Below are 22,500 nucleotides of genomic sequence, written 5' to 3' on the forward strand. Positions count from 1 at the left end.
TCCTCCTCCCCTTCCTTCTCCTTCTCCTTCTGATCCCCTCTCTCTCCTCTTCCTTCTCCTCCCCATGCTCTACCCTGTCTTCTCCCTCCAACTCCTTTCACCAACACCACCCTCCAAAATAAAATGAAATAAAACCGAACCATAAACTATCCACCCTCCCACCACGCACACACACAGGCACGCACGCACGCACGCACACACACACACACAGAGTCACACACACGCACGCACGCACGCACGCGCGCACACACACACACACACACAGTCACACACACACACACACACACACACACCGACTCACCGTCCGTCCTCCTGGCCTCCCGGGTATACTTGAGCGCCTTGGGAGCCCCGTAGCGCCGCCTGTCCCACCAGAAGTGGGTGGGCCCGTCACCCGGCATGATGTTCGGGTGGCCCCGGAGGCGGTTGAAGAGGTCCGCAGTGCCCGACTTGGGCGCCCCGGCGATGTAGAAGTAAGGCAGGCACTTGATGAGGTCCTTCTTCCCGTTCCACTCGAACCAGCAGGGGTTGCGGCTGTTCTTCAGGTACCTGAGCGGCTCCTGGCCAGTGACAGGCGTGAGGTGATGACGACGAGGATGATGATGATGATGATGATGATGTGGGTATTTGTATAGCACCTCGACGGGCGCAATAGCCGAGTGGTTAAAGCGTTGGACTGTCAATATGAGGGTCCCGGGTTCGAATCACGGTGACGGCGCCTGGTGGGTAAAGGGCGGAGATTTTTACGATCTCCCAGGTCAACATATGTGCAGACCTGCTAGTGCCTGAACCCCCTTCGTGTGTATATGCAAGCAGAATATCAAATACGCACGTTAAAGATCCTGTAATCCATGTCAGCGTTCGGTGGGTTATGGAAACAAGAAAATACCCAGCATGCACACCCCCGAAAACGGAGTATGGCTGCCTACATGGCGGGGTAAAAACGGTCATACACGTAAAAGCCCACTCGCGTGCATACGAGTGAACGCAGAAGAAGAAGAAGTATAGCACCTGTCCTCTGTGGAAGACAAAGCTCTGATGTGCTGTAACGTGTATGGATCAGTCCGCACGCTTTGACACCTGTTTGAAAGTGGGGGTGTGAAGCTTAAAGCCTGACCAGCGTGTTGGGGTGTATGTTTGGACTGATGTCCATGTTCAGGTCAGGCTCCTGCTTTCTTTATGTGTGTGTGTGTGTGTGTTGTTTTATTTTTAAGCAGACGTCGTGTAGCCTATATGGATCAATCCGAACCATCAGCAAAAGTGTACAACTACACACACACACACACACACACACACACACACACACACACACACACTGTGTCAATCTAAACCCTATTGAAAAAAAATTTCAGAGCATGTAACACAGGTAATCGTCCAGTACCAATCGGTTGATGCCAGTATGCGATGTACAACCAAGAGTGGGGCGAAATTTGTGTTTAAATGCTGTAGTAAAATACATTCACTTGTGTGTGTGTTTCGTGTCTTACAAATGCTAAGAATTTATGAAAAATAAATTCTATTCTGTTCTATTCTATTCTAATCTGTTCTAGTCTGTTCTATTTGTATGATAGTCAGTGGTGTCCGACCATGGCCATCGGAACAGCAGAGGAGGCAGCTGATGTCCCAACTATCTGTGCTAGAATTTGATTATAGCGGAGAGTGTCTTGCCCAAGTTATATCCCAACTCTCTCAGCCAAGAGGGTTTTTAGGACAGTCGGCGTTGGGGGTGGTTCCCAAAGGCCAACTAGCCCCCCCAAGGCTGCAGCACTAAGAGCCAGTGAAATCTTGCCTCCTGGTTTGAGAGCCATAGTCCTTCACAAAAGACTCAGCTGTAAATGGCTTCCCATTGCAACGGAGAAACCATTTACACACAGTATAGACAACACACAGACTGACCACCGGCCCGAATCGCTTAGCTCCCTTGGCGTTGATGGCCCCGGCGTCAAAGGTGAGACAGGTGTTGAAGAGAGGCTGGTCACCTGCAAACTGACCACCCAGGGTGGCCACTGCTGACCGCGGGTACGACTGCTTCCACCAGTCCGGGTACGGGGGTCTGTGGAATCGGTGCAGAGGGTTTGGGGGGAAATGAGAGTGCTGGGGAAACGGTCACTGCGAGTTTGTACAGTGCAGCAACGTGATGTAAGTGCAATGCACTGCAATGGAATACGGTGTTGTGCATTTAAGTGCAGTGTAGTGTAGTACAGTGGTATACAGTACTGTGTAGTGTAGTGTAGTGTCGTGTCGTGTCGTGTCGTGTCGTCTCGTCTCGTCTCGTCTCGTGTCGTGTCGTGTCGTGTCGTCTCGTCTCGTCTCGTGATGTGTCGTCTCGTGTCGTGTCGTGTCGTCTCGTCTCGTGATGTGTCGTGTCGTGTCGTGTCGTGTCGTCTCGTCTCGTCTCGTGTCGTGTCGTCTCGTCTCGTCTCGTCTCGTGTCGTGTCGTGTCGTCTCGTCTCGTCTCGTGATGTGTCGTCTCGTGTCGTGTCGTGTCGTGTCGTCTCGTCTCGTGATGTGTCGTGTCGTGTCGTGTCGTCTCGTGTCGTGTCGTGTCGTGTCGTGTCGTCTCGTCTCGTGTCGTCTCGTGATGTGTCGTGTCGTGTCGTCTCGTCTCGTCTCGTGATGTGTCGTGTCGTGTCGTGTCGTCTTGTGTCGTGTCGTGTCGTGTCGTGTCGTGTCGTGTCGTGTCGTGTCGTCTCGTGTCGTGTCGTCTCGTGATGTGTCGTGTCGTGTCGTCTCGTCTCGTGTCGTGACGTGTCGTGTCGTGTCGTGTCGTGTCGTCTCGTGTCGTGTCGTGTCGTGTCGTGTCATGTGGAATAGTGTAGTAGAGTCCAGGACAGTACAGTTGATATAACACAGCACAACACAGTACAGCGTAGCACAGCAAAACACAGAATAACACAGTGCAGTGCAGTACAGTTCAGAATAGTATCGTACTGTACCGTTTCGCACATACAGTATCAACACAGCACATCATTCACAACACAGTATAGCACAACATAGCATAACACAGTGTAGTACAGCACAGTTCAGCATAGAATTGTACTATACCGCACAACACAGTATAGTATAGTATAGTGCAGTACAATACAGTACAGTACAGTTCAGCAATAACATTGTAATTCTTCTCCTTCTACTACTACTACTACTACGACTACGACTACTTCAAGTTCTAGTTCTGTTCCAGCTACTTATGGTGCTATGTCTGCTGGTATGCCTTTGTTGTTGTTGCTGTTTGTATATATAGTTCTGTCATAACTGCTATTAGTATTACTATCACCATTGTTGCTGCTGTTGCTGTTGCAACTATACTAAAAAAAAGAAGTATACCAATAGCTAGAATTGCTTGCTGTTGTCTCTGTTTTGCTGCCAAAACAAAACATCACCTTTTTTTTCTACTGCAACTACCACTGCAGCTGCTGCTGTTGAGAATTCTAGTGCCACTACTACCACCATTACCTCTACAAATAACACATCACCTTTACTGCTGCGACTTTTACTTACTCCTTTTTCGGAGGTTCTGTAGGTTCTTCCTTCTTCTTTTCCTCCTCCTTCTCCTTCTTCTCCTTCTCCTCCTTCTCCTTTTTCTTCTTTTCCTCTTCTTCTTCTTTCTCTTCTTCTTCTTCTTCCTCCTCTTCCTCGTCTTCTTCTTTGTCTTTCTGTCTTCTGCTTTCTTTCTCTGTTCACAAAGAGCATTGTCTTTCAATGCCCGCCATACCAAACCACAGACCAGAAGTGTTGCTTCTACCGGCAGTAAAACAAATGCACTCGCAGACAAGAAAGAGAGAGAGAGAGAGAGGAACATACAGAGACAGAGAGACAGACAGAGAGAGAGAGAAGGGGGGGAACATACAGAGACAGACAGACGGAAAGAGAGGAACATACAGAGACACAGAGAGAGAGAGAGGAACATACAGAGACACAGAGAGAGAGAGAGAGAGGAACATACAGACAGAGAGACAGACAGACAGAGAGAGAGAGAGAGAGGAACATACAGACAGAGAGACAGACAGAGAGAGAGAGAGAGAGGAACATACAGAGACAAAGAGACAGACAGAGAGAAAGAGGAACATACAGAGACAGAGAGACAGACAGAGAGAGAGAGAGGAACATACAGAGACAGAGAGAGAGAGAGGGGAGGAACATACAGAGACAGAGAGGAACATACAGAGAGAGAGAGAGAGAAGAGGAGGAACATACAGAGAGAGAGAGAGAGAGAGGAACATACAGAGAGAGAGAGAGAGAGAGAGGAACATACAGAGAGAGAGAGGAACATACAGAGACAGAGAGAGAGAGGAACATACAGAGAGAGAGAGAGGAGGAACATACACAGACAGAGAGAGAGAGAGGAGGAACATACAGAGACAGAGAGAGAGAGAGAGGAACATACAGAGACACACAGAGAGAGAGGAGGAACATACAGAGACAGAGAGAGGAGGAACATACACAGACACGGGGGAGGGGGGGTTGCTGCACTCTCCGCCGTGAGAGCAGCACGAATTTCACACAGATAAATCTGTTGTGACATAAAGTAAGACAAGACTGTGCATTTTCAGTGGACGAATGTCTCTGAAGAATATGACGCATTTGACTGGCTTCATGTGAGACACAGTCGTGCTTCTATGACTGGTTTATCGTGTGATCCTTTGGAATGGTCAATCATACTGGCATTTTACGACGTGGAAACGCGCATAATTCACGGCAGACCTTTCCAGGACTCAAAGAGATAAACATTGCCAACCCTCTTTCGTTCCCCCCCCCCCCCCTCTCTCTCTCTCTCTCTCTGTGAAGATAGACTATCCATCCAGTATTTTTCTTCTTTCTTTCATTTTAAATGTTTCACGTGCTCAAGGCATTAGAGTTACGACCCCCACGCCCGCACCGTTTTGCCCCTTCTCTCCCCCCCCCCACCACACTACCACACCACGTCTACACAATCATTACATAGAACTGTGGAGGTACGTAATACAAAACCTTTTTTCTACGTGTAGAAACGGAAGGCAAAATCACTCTTTTCATTGACCAAGACGATATTCGTGTGAAAGGGGGTGAGGGTGGGGATGTAAGGGGGGATGGGGGATGAAAGGGGGGGATGTAATGGGGTGGGGATGGGGGATGTAATTGGGGGGGATGTAAGGGGGGGATGTAATGGGGGTGGGGATGGGGGATTTAAGGGGGTGGGGATGTAAGGGGGTGGATGTAAGGGCTGGGGATGGGGGATGTAAGGGAGTGGGGAATGTAAGGGGGTGGGGGATGCAAGGAGTTGGGGATGTAAGGGAGGTGGGGATGGGGAATGTAAGGGGATGGGGATGGGGGATTTAAGGGGCTGGGGATGTAATGGGGGTGGGGATGGGGAATTTAAGGGGGTGGGGCTGGGGGATGTAATGGGGGTGGGGATGGGGGATTTAAGGGGATGGGGGATGTAATGGGGGTGGGGATAGGGGATTTAAGGGGGTGGGGCTGGGGGATGTAATGGGGGTGGGGATGGGGGATTTAAGGGGATGGGGATGTAATGGGGGTAGGGATGGGGGATTTAAGGGGGTGGGGATGGGGGATGTAATGAAGGTGGGGATGGGGCATGTAAGGGGGTGGGGATAAAAGGGGGTGGATGTAAGGGGTGGGTATGGGGGATGTAAGGGAGTGGGGAATGTAAGGGGTTGGATGTAAGGGGTAATGGGGGATGTAAGGGGGAATGGGGGATGTAAGGGGGGTGGGGGATGTAAGGGGATGAAATGATGTAAGTTCGTGGGGATGAGGGATGTAAGGAGATGGATGTAAGGGGGTGGGGATGGGGAATGTAAGGGGGTGGGGATGGGGAATGTAAGGGGGTGAGGATTGGGGATGTACGGGGGTGATGATTGTGAGGGGGTGGGGATCGGTGATGTAAGGGGCTGGGGCTAGGGGATGTGAGGAGATGGGGGGTGTAAGGGGTGGGGATGGGGGATGTAAGTGGGTGGGGATGTAAGGGAATGGGGGATGTAAGGGGGTGGGGATGTAAGGGGATGGGGAATGTGAGGAGATGGGGGGTGTAAGGGGTGGGGATGGGGGATTTAAGGGGGTCGGGATGTAAGGGGGTGGGGATGGGAAATATAGTTGTTCGGGGATAGACAAGTTAAATAGCTGGGAATGGGAAATATAAGTAGTAGCGGATGTGGAATATTTGAATATAAGATGTTGGGATGGGTTACATAAGGGTTTGGAGATGGGGAATATGAAGAGGTGGAGTATAATATGGGGATGGGGAATGTAAGGGGTTGAGGTTGGGGGATATAAGTGGCTCGGAATTGGGCGTATATTTGAATATTTGGGAATGGGGAATGTAAGAGACTGATAATGGGGAATATACGGGGTTGGGAATGGGGAATATATAGAAACTGAGGATGGGGAATTATATGGGGTTTGGAATGGCGAATATAAGTCGATGGGGATTGGGAATACAGTTGGTTGGGTGTGGTGAATATGAGGAGCTGAGGGTGGGGAATACAAGAACAATTAAAGCTTAAGTGTGATCATCCACAAAATGAATCAAAAGTCACTTTTCAAAGTGTTGCACCAGAACAAGAAATAGTATTTGGGGACGTAAATTACCGAAATTATCGAGATAATGACCGATTCTGGTTTCATGGTCACTTTTCTGTGTTATTAATATATCTGTGGAAATGTTCAACTCTAACGACATTGGTTTAAAAACGCATGTGGAGCACTTTCAGTTCAATCTCCGTCTGGAGACACATGAAAAATGTATACCATGTTTTCTCGAAACGGTTTCGGGAAGGGATAAATCTTCAGTTTGCACTAACACAAGCGCTGAAAGTCTTATTTCAGGGAAATTTTCGCTGTTGGAAAGAGCAATAAAAGCGCTTCAAGATAACACAAACAAGAAAATGAATAATGACAAAAAAGTGACTTCAGATTCATTTCGCGGTGAAGGGTCACAAGAATCAAAATCTACTAAAGACCACAACAGCAGTATCAAGACACATGACTGTATATATGTATAGATATATATACATCATCATTTACCCTGGGAGCCCTGAGAAAGGGCCCTTGCCGCCATACTGCCCGGCCGGTTCCTGAACGACCCCTTACCAGGTGGTGCTGGCTTCTCTGGTGAGTCACCACAATGGTCATAGCCTTTAAACTTTAATGTGGACAGTCACCACAATGGTCAGAGCCATTAAACTTTAATGTGGACAGTCACCACAATGGTCAGAGCCTTTAAACTTTAATGTGGACAGTCACCACGATGGTCAGAGCCATTAAACTTTAATGTGTACAGTCACCACAATGGTCATAGCCATTAAACTTTAATGTGTACAGTCACCACAATGGTCATAGCCATTAAACTTTAATGTGGACAGTCACCACAATGGTCATAGCCATTAAACTGTAATGTGGACAGTCACCACAATGGTCATAGCCATTAAACTTTAATGTGGACACTCACCACAATGGTCAGAGCCATTAAACTTTAATGTGGACAGTCACCACAATGGTCGTAGCGATTAAACTTTAATGTGGACAGTCACCACAATGGTCATAGCCTTTAAACTTTAATGTGGACAGTCACCACAATGGTCATAGCCATTAAACAGGTGGCCAGTCACGGCAATGATCAAAGCCATTAAACAGGTGGCCAGTCACGGCAATGGTCATAGCCATTAAACAGGTGGCCAGTCACGGCAATGGTCATAGCCATTAAACAGGTGGCCAGTCATGGCAATGGTCATCGCCATTAAACAGGTGGCCAGTCACGGCAATGGTCATAACCATTGAACAGGTGGCCAGTCACGGCAATGGTCATAACCATTAAACAGGTGGCCAGTCACAGCAATGGTCATAGCCATTAAACAGGTGGCCAGTCACGGCAATGGTCATCGCCATTAAACAGGTGGCCAGTCACGGCAATGGTCATAGCCATTAAACAGGTGGACAGTCACGGCAATGGTCATAACCATTAAACAGGTGGCCAGTCACGGCAATGGTCATAGCCATTAAACAGGTGGCCAGTCACGGCAATGGTCATAGCCATTAAACAGGTGGACAGTCACGGCAATGGTCATAGCCATTTAACTTTAATGTGGATGCCTACAAGGCGCCACATGCACACCATCGTTCTTCAGCCCACAGGTCAGTTATCATAAATCGTCCTTTCCTCTATCTGCACGTTACTTTTGATACTGCCTTGGAGCTGTTGAACATGTACAAAAGTGAACAGCAAGAGAGATATTAAAAAACAACAAAAAACAAACAAACAAACAAACAAACAACAACAACAAAATTACGAACCTTGTTGTGCAGTTTTATGCGCTTGCGTCCATAGATAGATACTGGATTTAAAACTTCAGCAATAATTCTGGACGGGGTACCATGAGTTATCTTAGCGGCGCTAAGCGTGCTTAACTTTAAGAATTTTCAGAAGTCAACGCTGATTCCTAATTACATACACTTAGGAAAATTCGTATCGCCAAACGAGCATAGAGCTGCAAAGCTCGCTCGTGCAGCCCGGCCCTTGGAACTGACTGGCAGTGTAAAGGAGGGTTCAATCCAAAACTGAACGGCAGGCTGGAGACACGTTATGTGCATGTACTGCCTCCTGGACACACTGTTGCTGCACTACATGACGTCTGACTGTCCTCAAGGCCTGACTAAGCGCGTTGGGTTACGCTGCTGGTCAGGCATCTGCTTGACAGATGTGGTGTAGCGTATATGGATTTGTCCGAACGCAGTGACGCCTCCTTGAGCTACTGAAACTGAAACTGACTGACCACCCGACACACTGTAGCAGCTGTTAGACTGCTCGAAATAATCATCAAAAGAAAAATGATGAATGAATGAACTTGGTTTATTTTAGGGTACGTAAAACTTTCCACACTTAGGTTGTGTGCTCACAGCGCTACACACAAACACACACACGCACGCACACACACACACACCCTCCCCCCCCCTCCCCACACACACATTTACACTTCAACTGATTCAGAAAGTGGAAAGAAGAACAAAGAAAAAGGTAAACTGAATATTTTTGATAATCTTTTGAAGTCTGTTTGGTTTTAAATCGAATCCTCGTCTTCCTTTTGTTCCTAAGCTTTTTTTTTTTGACTGAGCAAAACACAAGAAAACAGTACACTTTCATAAAAGCGTAGTTAAACTTTTTTCTGCCGTTTGTGTGCGTGCCAGCGTGTGTGTATGTGTGTTGTGTTGTGGTTTGGGTGTATATCTATGTGGAAGGCTAAGGTTATGTATTTTTTTTTGTTTATTTTGCTAATTTATTTTACCCATAAATGAACTGTAAATTGCTGCCTTCAGCAATGGAAATACATTAATATATTTATCTGTTTATTTGTGAAATCTACGTAATGTGTTTAGAAATAACATATTTCAAGTCCCCTAAAGTGCTGCATATGAAAAACATGAAGCAATGTTGAGAGAGAGAGAGAGTGTGCGTGTGTGCGTGTGTGTGTGTGTGTGTGAATGAGTGTGAGTGAGTGTGTGTGTGTGTGTGTGTGTGTGTGTGTGTGAGTGCGAGTGAGTGTGTGCGTGTGTGTGTGTTTGTGTGTGTGTGTGTGTGTGTGTGTGTGCGAGTGAATGAGTGTGAGTGTGAGTGTGTCTGTGTCTGTGTATGTATATAAAAAAACGAAAGAGAAGAGGGTATAATTATACACATTAACCCCTCTTCGGCATTAGCGCCAGCATTCCGTGGACATGATTTACCTTGAGATCCCTGGTTCATGGACTTTGCTGCCATGCTGCCAGGCCGGTTCCTAATTGAGCCTCGCCCCTGGGCTGTTTCCTCTGGCGACAGTCAACACAAAATCATCTTTTTTTATCATTTTTTGTCATTCATTTTATTTTGTTGGTATTTTTTCATGTTGGACAAGTGCTGCTGCCAAAAAGAACATCTCTGTACCAAAGTGTAGATGATAAAGTTTGTGTATTCGTGAAAGCACAGCCACTGAACACGGTCAGCAAATCAGTGCAATAGTGTTTCAAATATCGCGGTATATCGTCAAAGAACACGAAGATGAGCAGCAGCAGCAGCAGCAGCAGCAGCAGCAGCAGCAGCAGTAGTAGTACTTGTTGTTATTGCAGCAGCAGTATTAGTAGTCGTTGTTGTATTGGTAGTAGTAATAGTAGCAGCAGCAGTAGTTGTTGTTGTAGCCACAGCAACAGCAACGACAACATAAGCTTAGTAGTAGTACTAATGCTTAGTAGTAGTAGTAGTAGTTATTGTAGTTGTTGTAGTAGAAGCAGTAGCATTAGTAGAAGCAGTAGCAGCAGCAACAGCAACAACAGTAGCAGCAGAGCAACAACAACAATAGCAGCAGCAACAACAACAACAACAATAGCAGCAGCAACAGTAACAACAGCAGCAGCATTAAAAGTATCAGTGGTTACCCCTGATAGCCTTGAGCACGAGCCCTTGCTGATGTGCTGTCAGCAGTAGTAGTAGTAGCAGTAGCAGCAGAAGCAGAAGCAGTAGCAGTAGCAGGGGTAACGGTGGTAGCAGTAGCAACAGAAGAGCAGCAACAGAAGCAGTAGCAACAATAGCAGCATCAGTACAAGCAGCAATAGTAGCAGAAGCAGTGTAAGCAGCAGCAGCAGTAACAGCAGCAATAGTTGCAGTAGCCCTAGCCGCTATACTACCGGTTGTAGTAGTTGTTGTAGTAGTAGTAACAACAACAGCAGTAGCATGAATAGTAGCATATGTAGTTTACCCTGAGATCCTTGAGCACGAATTTTGAATGCCCAAGATACACCAGAATAATATGATTTAAACAGCGTTCTCACTGCGAATACCGCAACTCATTTATCGCCCTTTAAAAAAGCATGTTTAAATGTTATATTTTTGAACGTCATTTAAGGAGCCACGATAGTGTAATGGGTAAGACAGTTTCTTCTCACCCGAATCTGCCGTTAGGACTTTTTTCTTTCTTTTTTCTTTTTCTTTTAACCCGAAACTTTATAATAACAAATACAGAACACATTTTAACGATTAGATTTTTTTTAAGTGTATCACAAGTGAGTCTTGAAGGCCTTGCCTCTCTTGTTTTGGTATTTTTTCCTGCGTGCAGTTTTATTTGTTTTTCCTATCGAAGTGGATTTTTCTACAAAATTTTGCCAGGAACAACCCTTTTGTTGCCGTGGGTTCTTTTACGTGCGCTAAAGTGCATGCTGCACAAGGGACCTCGGTTTATCGTCTCATCCGAATGACTAGCGTCTAGACCACCACTCAAGGTCTAGTGGAGGGGGAGAAAATATCGGCGGCTGAGCCGTGATTCGAACCAGCGCGCTCAGATTCTCTCGCTTCCTAGGCGGACGCGTTACCTCTAGGCCATCACTCCACAACTCTGAAACCCTTGAGAACGAACTCTAGCCGCTCTACTGCCAGGTCAGGTAGTAGTAGTAGCAGCAGTAGTAGCGGAACCAGTAACAGCGGCAGCAGCATCAAAGGTATCAGTACTGTAGTTACCTTGAGAGCCCTGAGCGCGGGCCCTACCCGCCATGCTGCCAGGTCTGTTCCTGAAGGATGCGCGGCCTCTGGGCTCCTCCTCCACCACGTCCTCCGAGGGAGTCTCGTCTGTGGACAGTCACCACATGCACAGTGTCAGGGCTGATGCACGTGCTGCTCGAATTAAGTGTGTGTAGGGGGGGGGAGGGGTTGGGTGTGTGTGTGTGTGTATGTCTGTGTGTTTGTGTGTGTGTGTGTGTGTGTGTGTGTGTGCGTGCGTGCGTGTGTATTATTGTTACATAATGGATAAAAAAAAAAGAGTGACAGTCCACTCACCATTGCCTCTTGGGCCAAAGAACTGATTAATACACATTTTAAATATTACCACCGTGTGTTCACAGATGGGTCAATTAGTAGTAACTGAAGTTGGGGGTCGATTTTGTAATCCCCGAGCTTAACATTAAAAAGAGATTCCACTGAACTAAAGGTTGTTCAATTTTTACTGCTGAATTGTTTGCAGTTCTGATGGCTTTGACCTTTTAGTGATGTGCCTCTTTTGCCTCCAAAAATTCTTCAAAACCAGCATTGATGGTTTTTCATAATCAGTCTTCATCTGAACGAGCAGATATTATATACGAAATTTTGTATTTAATCCACCAGTTAAATATGCAAGGTTCCGACGTTTCACTCTTGTAGGTTCCTGGACATTGTATTCTTCGTGGCAACAAAATGGCCTATCTTTGTGCCAAGGAAACTGCATCGAACAATTCAGTTTCAATCAATTACAATATTCCTATTTCTGTGTCTGAAGCCTGTACTATTCTCTCAACGTTTATCTGGAGTCTCAGACAGAAACAGTTCTTGGAAAACTCAAATAAGAAGCACTGGTGGGATCTTTCTCTTCCAGTAAAGAAAGGCATTATACCCCTCAGGATCATTTTCCACAAGAAACTTGACACACAGGCTACGGACTAATGCATGGTCATGCAGATTTTTTAAACCGTCACCACTGTGTGTTTGTGGTGAGACCCTTGACATCCCACATTTTTTGCTCGAATGTTCAGACACACGTTCACATTTCAAACCCCTTCATGATATGGTTACATCCTTTAACCTTCCAGTTACCATGTCCAGCGTCTTTCACCCTAGCAAAGAAAATGGTTGGTCTCTGACAAACACTGCAGTTGACTTAATCAAAAGCCATCCAATTGGTCGGCTTTTCTAATTTGTTTCGTCCTTTCTTAAATTTCATTATTTCTTGAAATAATGTTTTATATGCTGCAGTGTTTGCCCTCTGTTTTATTTAATCCAAATTAATGTTTCGTTTTGGGTGATAGCGTCGGATTTTCTTGTAGAGCAAAGTTCCCATTATTTTAAGTAGTGGAACTCTTCGACTCTAACATGTAATGTGTCGCCTTGATTACATTATGAAACCTTAATGTAATGATTGCATACTGTGTGTGTGTGCAGTGAAGTACACTACTTTTTTTTATCTTCTTAATTTTTTTATATCTTTTTTTTAATAGTAAGTTATTAATTTCTTCTTTTTTATACTATTAGATATATATATATATATATATATATATATCTGTGTGTTTGTGTGTGTGTGTGTGTGTGTACACACATATATATATATATATATAATTATATACATATATGAAGTTATGTTCATGCAAGTGTATGTGTCGGGGTGGGGGTGGGAGTGTGGGTCAGAGAGAAAGAGGGAGAGAGAGAGAGGGAGAGAGATTGTGCACGTGGGTGTGAAATCGAAATGTGCATATACAAGTGAACTTGGGGTAGGGGGATGAGGTGGGGGAATCTGAATGGGCGTCTGTGTGCATGCATGGATGTATGCAGGGGGTGGGTGGGGGTACATGTCTGTGAGTGTGTGTGTGTGGTAAAACATTTTTTGAGATATTGAAATTTGGTAAATTGATTTGTTAAATGTGTTGTTCTTTTTAAATCCATATTATTGGGTTGTTGTTTTTTTTGTTGTTGTTGTTTCAAATTTGATTTTCTTTGTGTTAATCAGTTAATATTATTTAAATGGTTGCTAAAATGTCAGTACAACAAAAAGTTAATCTGACAATGAATGGTTTCAGTCAGTGTGTGTGTGTGTGTGTTTCTTGTGTGCTTTGCGTCTGACAACTGACGTGTTATTGTAAAATGCTTTGAGAGGTTTGGAAACACTATATAAATCTAGAAGTAGTACTACTAGTAATAGCAGTAGTAGTAGTAGTAGTAGTAACAACATCAGCAGTAGTAGTGGTGGTGATGGTCGTGGTGTGGTAAACCGCGTTGGGTTATGCTACGGGTTAGACCGGCATCTATCTGCCTAGCAGATGTGGTCCAGCGAATATTTTGGATTTCTTCGAACGCGGTGTACGCCTTCTTGAGAAACCGAAACCGAAACTGCACTGAGTAGTGTGGGCACTAAAAACAAACTGCGAATCTATGTTCTTGTATTATAAAAAAAAATATTTTGGATTTCTTCGAACGCGGTGTACGCCTTCTTGAGAAACCGAAACCGAAAGTGCACTGAGTAGTGTGGGCACTAAAAACAAACTGCGAATCTATGTTCTTGTATTATAAAAAAATATTTTGGATTTCTTCGAACGCGGTGTACGCCTTCTTGAGAAACCGAAACCGAAACTGCACTGAGTAGTGTGGGCACTAAAAACAAACTGCGAATCTATGTTCTTGTATTATAAAAAAATATTTTGGATTTCTTCGAACGCGGTGTACGCCTTCTTGAGAAACCGAAACCGAAACTGCACTGAGTAGTGTGGGCACTAAAAACAAACTGCGAATCTATGTTCTTGTATTATTAAAAAAAAAAAAAAGTTCCTTTCTTCGTGTTCTTAAGATGATGAGGTTCTTTCATTTTGGTCAAGGTACACCGCGGCTTTTGATTGAGTCTCGTCTGTGGTCAGTCAGCACAGTGTCATGGCTGCACGTGCTGCTCGACGTGATATAAAGACAGCGGTTAACCCTGTTGTTCACATTTGCATCGAATAGTACCAGTAATAGCTGTAGTTTTTAGTGGTAGCAGCACCGGCAGTAGTAAAAGAAGTAGTCGTGTCACTGGTACTAGTAGTAGTACAAGAAGAGTTTCAGTTTCAGTAGCTCAAGGAGGCATCACTGCGTTCGGACAAAACCATATACGCTACACCACATCTGCCAAGCAGATGCCTGACCAGCAGCGTAACCCAACGCGCTTAGTCAGGCCTTGAAAAAAAAAAAACAACAACAAAAAACACACACACACAAAAAAAACCCAAAAAAAACCGGGGGAATAAATAATAGATAAGCTTGCATAAATAAATAAATAAATAAATAAATAATAATTATAATATAGAAAAAGGTAGTAGTAATAATATTAGTAATACTAATAAAATGATAATAATAAAACATAAATAAATAAATAAATAAGACAACAATGGTGATAAATAAGCAAATAAATGTAAAATATGAAGACACACATTCACACATACACCCACACATGCATAACAGAAATGCACCAGACATGCAGTTTCACATATATGAAACCACAGTCAAATACATATAAACGTACATGAGCTCCAACACACACACACACACACACGCATTACCGTGCACCTCCTCTACCCCCCTCCTCCACACACTCATTTCTAGTCTAAGTATCGCAGCTTCCACGGCACACACACACACACAAACACAAACACACACTCACAGAGATGAACACTTACTTGTACAAGCACATATGAAAGCACAGTCAAATACATATAAACGTACATGAGCTCCAACACACACACACACACACACACACACACACACACACATTACCTTGCACCTCCTCTACCTCCTCCTCCACACACTCATTTCTAGTCTACGTATCGCAGCTTCCACGGCACACACACACACACACAAACACACACTCACAGAGATGAACACTTACTTGTACAAGCACACACACATACGCCCATATCTCCCACCCCCAGCCCCACACACGTACATACAAAGATATATATATATATATATATATATATATATATATATATATATATATATATACGTTCCAATATCCTGTTGCTCCCACAGTGTAGGCATGCATACACTCACATACCTCATCCTCTACCCCACCTCCCCCTGCACTCCCACCTCCCCTCACACACACACACACACACACACACACACACACACACACACACACACACACACACGTACACATATCTCTCCTGACACTTGTGTACAGTTTCACTCTCGCGCATTCACAAACGCACTCAAAAGCACAGACCCACACATACACACAAACACACACAGCCGCCACTGACTGGCCGCAAGAGGGATGGGAAAAGATCTCTGATGCCAAGAACGTGGCGTCTAGTGTGTTGCTCGGTCTATTGTGTACAAGAAGAACAACGCACTAACAGCATTAAATAACAACAAAATGACAACGTTAAAACAGCAACAACACCAACAGCCCACACATAAACACACACGCACGCACGCATGCACACACACACACACACACACACTCTCTCTCTCTCTCTCTCACCACCACCACACACAGAACAAAAATCCCCACCCCCCAACACACTCCTTCCCACACCCAACACCCCACACACCCCACCACACACACACACACACACACACACCCCACAACCCATCCCACTCCACACACACACACACACACACACACACACACACACACACACACACACACACAGAACACAAATCCCCACCCCTACCCCCAACACACTCCTTCCCACACCCCACACACTCCACCACATACACACACACACACACACACACACACACACACACACACACACACACCACAAACCTCCTCCCCCCACTCCACACACACACACAGGCCACAAATCCCCACCCCTACCCCCAACACACTCCTTCCCACACCCCACACACTTCACCACATACAAACACACACACACACACACACACACACACACACACACACCACAACCCCCCTCCCCCTCCACACACACACACACACACACACACACACACAGAGTACAAAAACCACTCACCAATCTCCATCTCCTCCTCGTTCTCCTCATCGTCCCTCATCGCGGCAGCACCCCCTCTTCCTCCTCCCATCCTGCCCGCCTGGGCACGCGCTCCGCCCGGACCTCCACCCCCACCCCCAGCCCGACCCCCGGGGCCCCCAGGACCGCCGGCACGTGCACCCCCACGGGCTCCCCCCTGGGGGCGAAGACGCGTGCTGCTTCTTGGCGAGGTGCGGCTGTTGTTGATGATGTGTGTGTGAAGAGGACAGAGAGAGAGACAGACAAAAAAAATACAACACAGGTTCAAGTATACGCGTGCACACCGCACTGGACGTGTAGCCTACCTGTTGTTTGCATGTAGGTACGTTCACACTCAGTCGTGTCCGTGATTGAGGGCATGCACACCGAGAGACACGGATGGATAGAGGCACGCACACACACATACACACACACACACACACACACACACACACACACTTGCACCGCACACGGTCACATACGAGCGTATGTGCGTATGTATGTACACGCGCATATTGCCTACAGACACACGTACAAACCTACGAGCACAAACAGGCATACACACACACACACACACACACACACACACACACACACACACACACATTTTGTTTACACTGTCTTTTAGCGTCTTGACAAGAGATGTGAACAGAGGGGCAACATGTAACAAATAATTATTAGATCCTTCGCTCAGAAACACTGGATTTTGTATTAAGAAAAGAGGGGCGCAATAGCCGAGTGGTTAAAGCGTTGAACTTTCAGTCTGAGGGTCCCGGGTTCGAATCTCGGTAACGGCGCCTGGTGGGTAAAGGGTGGAGATTTTTCCGATCTCCAAGGTCAACACACGTGCAGACGTGCTTGTTCCTGAATCCCCCCTCGTATGTATTCTCAAGCAGAAGATCAAATACGCGCGTTGAAGATCCTGTAATCTATGTCAGCGTTCGGTGGGTTATGGAAACAAGAACATATCCAGCATGCACACCCCCAGAAACGGAGTACGAGTATGACTGACTACATCGCAGGGTTAAAACGGTCATACACGTAAAAGCCCACTCGTGTACATGCGAGTGATCGTGGGAGTTGCAGCCCACGAACGAAGAAGAAGAATAGGTATTAACAAAAGACTATGTTACCCTGTGGCTATTAAAGTAACAAACGTAAAAAGAGAGGACCCATCTCACGACTAAAAACTAAAATACAAACTGGAGTTTGTTGCCGGAACACCCTATCTAAAAGTTTTCGTTGCAGTGACAAAGACACCTCAAATAACGCATTTAAATCATTCCCAATAACTAGACTAGAACTCATTGTTAGAAACGTATAATGATTATCGCCCCGGCAAGCACCAAAAACAAAGTCGTGAACAGTTATCTTAAAATCAGTTCACAAGAAAACGCATATTACATAATCACCGTTATACAAGTGAGTACATCTTCCGTTATACAAGTGAGTACATCTGTACATTACGTCACAACGATCAGCCAAACACAAGCTCCGCCCACCTGCCATTGACGTTTCAGTGACAAGCCAGTCAAATAATCCGATTGGTCATAATTATTTACAGTACTCTGCTCTGATACAGCTGAGCATGAATCGAATTCGACATAATTTGTCGCCGGTATAAGCCGAGAGCATTTTAGATATACTTAGGACGCATGTTTGTGTAATTTGAGTTTCGCCACATTTTCATGTTTGTGTAATTTGAGTTTCGCCAAATTTTCATGTTTGTGTAATCTGAGCTATTTCGCCACTTTTTCCGACTGAATTTTCATGTGTTTTCATATTTTACTTTTTTTCATGTGCCCCCTGTGGATGTTTTGAAGTGATTTTTTTTTCTTGTCTTTGTCTATCCGCAGCGTGACCAATGATTGTGTCTACAACGTCTGACCAATGATTGTGTCTACAACGTCTGACTAATGATTGTGTCTACAACGTCTGACCAATGATTGTGTCTGCAACGTCTGACCAATGATTGTGTCTGCAACGTCTGACCAGTGATTGTGTCTTCAACGTCTGACCAATGATTGTGTCTACAACGTCTGACCAGTGATTGTGTCTACAACGTCTGACCAATGATTGTGTCTGCAACGTCTGACCAGTGATTGTGTCTGCAACGTCTGACCAATGATTGTGTCTCCAACGTCTGACCAATGATTGTGTCTACAACGTCTGACCAATGATTGTGTCTACAACGTCTGACCAATGATTGTGTCTACAACGTCTGACCAATGATTGTGTCCACAACGTCTGACCAATGATTGTGTCTACAACGTCTGACCAGTGATTGTGTCTTCAACGTTTGACTAATGATTGTGTCTTCAACGTCTGACCAATGATTGTGTCTACAACGTCTGACCAATGATGGTGTCTACGATGTCTGACCAATGATGTGTCTACAACGTCTGACCAATGATTGTGTCTACAACATCACGTCTGACCAATGATTGTGTCTACAACGTCTGACCAATGATTGTGTCTACAACGTCTGACTAATGATTGTGTCTGCAACGTCTGACCAATGATTGTGTCTGCAACGTCTGACCAATGATTGTGTCTACAACATCACGTCTGACCAATGATTGTGTCTACAACGTCTGACCAATGATTGTGTCTACAACATCACGTCTGACCAATGATTGTGTCTACAACATGACGTCTGACCAATGATTGTGTCTACAACGTCTGACTAATGATTGTGTCTGCAACGTCTGACCAATGATTGTGTCTACAACGTCTGACCAATGATTGTGTCTACAACATCTGACCAGTGATTGTGTCTACAACGTCTGACCAATGATTGTGTCTTCAACGTCTGACCAGTCATTGTGTCTACAACGTCTGACCAATGATTGTGTCTACAACATCACGTCTGACCAATGATTGTGTCTACAACATCACGTCTAACCAATGATTGTGTCTACAACATCACGTCTGACCAATGATTGTGTCTACAACATCACGTCTAACCAATGATTGTGTCTACAACATCTGACCAATGATTGTGTCTACAACATCACGTCTAACCAATGATTGTGTCTACAACGTCTGACCAATGATTGTGTCTACAATGTCTGACCAATGATTGTGTCTACAACGTCTGACCAATGATTGTGTCTACAACATCACGTCTAACCAATGATTGTGTCGACAACATCTGACCAATGATTGTGTCTACAACATCACGTCTAACCAATGATTGTGTCTACAATGTCTGACCAATGATTGTGTCTACAACGTCTGACCAATGATTGTGTCTACAACATCACGTCTAACCAATGATTGTGTCTACAACGTCTGACCAATGATTGTGTCTACAATGTCTGACCAATGATTGTGTCTACAACGTGTGACCAATGATTGTGTCTACAACATCACGTCTAACCAATGATTGTGTCTACAACGTCTGACCAATGATTGTGTCTACAATGTCTGACCAATGATTGTGTCTACAACATCACGTCTGACCAATGATTGTGTCTACAACATCACGTCTAACCAATGATTGTGTCTACAACATCTGACCAATGATTGTGTCTACAACATCACGTCTAACCAATGATTGTGTCTACAATGTCTGACCAATGATTGTGTCTACAACGTCTGACCAATGATTGTGTCTACAACATCACGTCTAACCAATGATTGTGTCTACAACGTCTGACCAATGATTGTGTCTACAATGTCTGACCAATGATTGTGTCTACAATGTCTGACCAATGATTGTGTCTACAACGTCTGACCAATGATTGTGTCTACAACATCACGTCTAACCAATGATTGTGTCTACAACGTCTGACCGATGATTGTGTCTACAATGTCTGACCAATGATTGTGTCTACAACATCACGTCTAACCAATGATTGTGTCTACAACGTCTGACCAATGATTGTGTCTACAATGTCTGACCAATGATTGTGTCTACAACGTCTGACCAATGATTGTGTCTTCAACATCTGACCAATGATGGTGTCTGCAAATTACAACCAGTCTGAGTGTTTGCAAATGCAACAAGTGAGCGTGTCTAAAACATCTGAACACTAAGCCTGTCTACATCGTGATGTGTCTGCCAACTTCCACAGATGTGCGACTGAAAGACTACCTTCGACAAACGGGCGTGTCAATAGGGCTACTAGTTATGTATGATACATGGGTTTGTGAACAAACAAAAAGTCGACCAACAACAATGTTTGGTGAATCTCAGCGATGCCTAACAAATAAAATGACAGTGTCTGTAACAGTTTGGCGAATAGACATGATGCTGACACTATGACAAAATGTTCCAATCTACACTTTTATACTAACGGTAAGCGTTGAAACATGCCCCCCCCCCCCCCCCCCGCCCCCCTCCCCACGCACCCCCTTACCAGCATTTGAGATTTGCCTACAATCGGTTTCGATATTACTAAACTTGTGTCCCTGTTGACATCATTGACTTCCATGGGCGTGGCGATACTTTTTTTAGGCAAAATGGGCGTGACAACAACAAAAACTGAGCGGCGCGCATGCGCCCCACACGCCAAAAACAGTTGATTGACAGGTTAATCTCCTGACAGGTAGGCGGGGGAGCCGTGTGTTTGCGGGCCAATCGCGCGACGGGAAAAAGCGGCTACTGCCAGCCATGCCTGTTACGGGCTTTAGGGGCGGGTTTTCTTGACCTGGAGGGGCCTTGGCCCGCCGCCGCCGCCACAGCCTCCTTCCCTTCCTCCTCCTCTCCTCCTCCTGCTCTTGCCCCAGTGGCTCCGTGCAGGGCCTTGCGGGAGTGCTTGCCCGTGGCAGAGTGGGCGGGGCTGTCGATGGCGTTGAAGACGGTGATGGCGATCACCAGAGCCAGCAGCACGGCCACGCCCAGCACTATGCCTCGGAGATGGACCCTCATGGCTTGGCTCTGTTTGGGTTGGTTGGTGGTCTTCTGGTCTGGAGAAAGAGGTGGGTTGTGTTGGTGTTTGATTGTTGTTGTTTTTGTTGTTGGTTTGTTTTTTTGGGGGTTGGGGGGGTGTTGTTGTTTGTTTGTTGTTTGTTTTGTTGTTTGTTGTGGAGGTGATTTTTTTCATATTTTTTGTTTGTTTGTTTCGTTGAGGTTTTTTTGTTTGTTTTGGGTTGTTGTTTTTCGTGTCTGTGTGTGGGGGTGGGTGGGGGGTTGTCATCGGTGAGAATGGGGCGAAGTGAGAGAAAGGGAGATAGATAAATAAATGTGTGCGTGTGTGGGCGTGTGTGTGTGTGTAAGTGTGGGACAGGGGAGGTGTGGGGGCAATGCAACGAGTAGAGGCCTTTCCATTTCAAAATCATTACAATGTCTTGATCAGAATGATATGCGAGCCCCCCACGCCCTTCCCACACCTCCCTTCCCACACACCCACATACACACGCGCACGCACGCACGCACGCAAACACACACACACACACATAGACAAACAAACACACACACACGCATACACACACACACACACACACACACACAAGGAAAGGAAGGAGGAGGGGTAACAGAAGGAAATACTGATAATTAGAAATATAGACATAACGAAACAGTTAGGGTGATAGACGAAGCGGTTGGAGGAGTGGGCGGGGGAGGGGGAGAGGGAGGGGGGGAGGCAGAGAAACCGTACATCAAAAAAGGTGACAGCAACAAACTGAACACTATAGCGGCATCTGCAACCACAAAACCCTTCATCCAAAAGGTGACAGCAACAGACTGAACACTATAGCGGCATCTGCAACCACAAAACCCTACATCCAAAAGGTGACAGCAACAGACTGAACACTATAGCGGTATCTGCAACCACAAAACCCTACATCCAAAAGGTGACAGCAACAGACTGAACACTATAGCGGTATCTGCAACCACAAAACCCTAGATCAAAAAGGTGACAGCAACAGACTGAACACTATAGCGGCATCTGCAACCACAAAACCCTTCATCCAAAAGGTGACAGCAACAGACTGAACACTATAGCGGCATCTGCAACCACAAAACCCTACATCCAAAAGGTGACAGCAACAGACTGAACACTATAGCGGCATCTGCAACCACAC

General features: G+C 45.5%; 1 protein-coding gene across 3 annotated transcripts in view; it reads right to left on the reverse strand.

Moving 5' to 3' along the window:
* Positions 1–22,500, reverse strand: part of LOC143299779 (uncharacterized) — a 36,386-nt gene that overhangs the window by 8,733 nt on the left and 5,153 nt on the right. Inside the window, exons 2-9 of one of the 3 annotated variants that reach the window (XM_076613188.1) lie at positions 21,126–21,384; positions 16,474–16,688; positions 11,465–11,572; positions 9,706–9,786; positions 7,015–7,098; positions 3,496–3,670; positions 1,894–2,050; positions 302–557 (exon numbers count right to left, since the gene is read on the reverse strand). In XM_076613188.1, coding sequence (XP_076469303.1) covers positions 302–557; positions 1,894–2,050; positions 3,496–3,670; positions 7,015–7,098; positions 9,706–9,786; positions 11,465–11,572; positions 16,474–16,688; positions 21,126–21,346 — 1,297 coding nt within the window. In that variant the 5' untranslated portion in view covers positions 21,347–21,384. Of the gene's footprint in view, positions 1–301; positions 558–1,893; positions 2,051–3,495; positions 3,671–7,014; positions 7,099–9,705; positions 9,787–11,464; positions 11,573–16,473; positions 16,689–21,092; positions 21,385–22,500 lie in introns of all 3 variants that reach the window. The other 2 variants (XM_076613187.1, XM_076613189.1) reach the window with 2 other exon arrangements.

Source organism: Babylonia areolata, chromosome 25 (genome assembly GCF_041734735.1).
Source record: "Babylonia areolata isolate BAREFJ2019XMU chromosome 25, ASM4173473v1, whole genome shotgun sequence".
Lineage (NCBI taxonomy): Eukaryota > Metazoa > Mollusca > Gastropoda > Neogastropoda > Buccinidae > Babylonia > Babylonia areolata.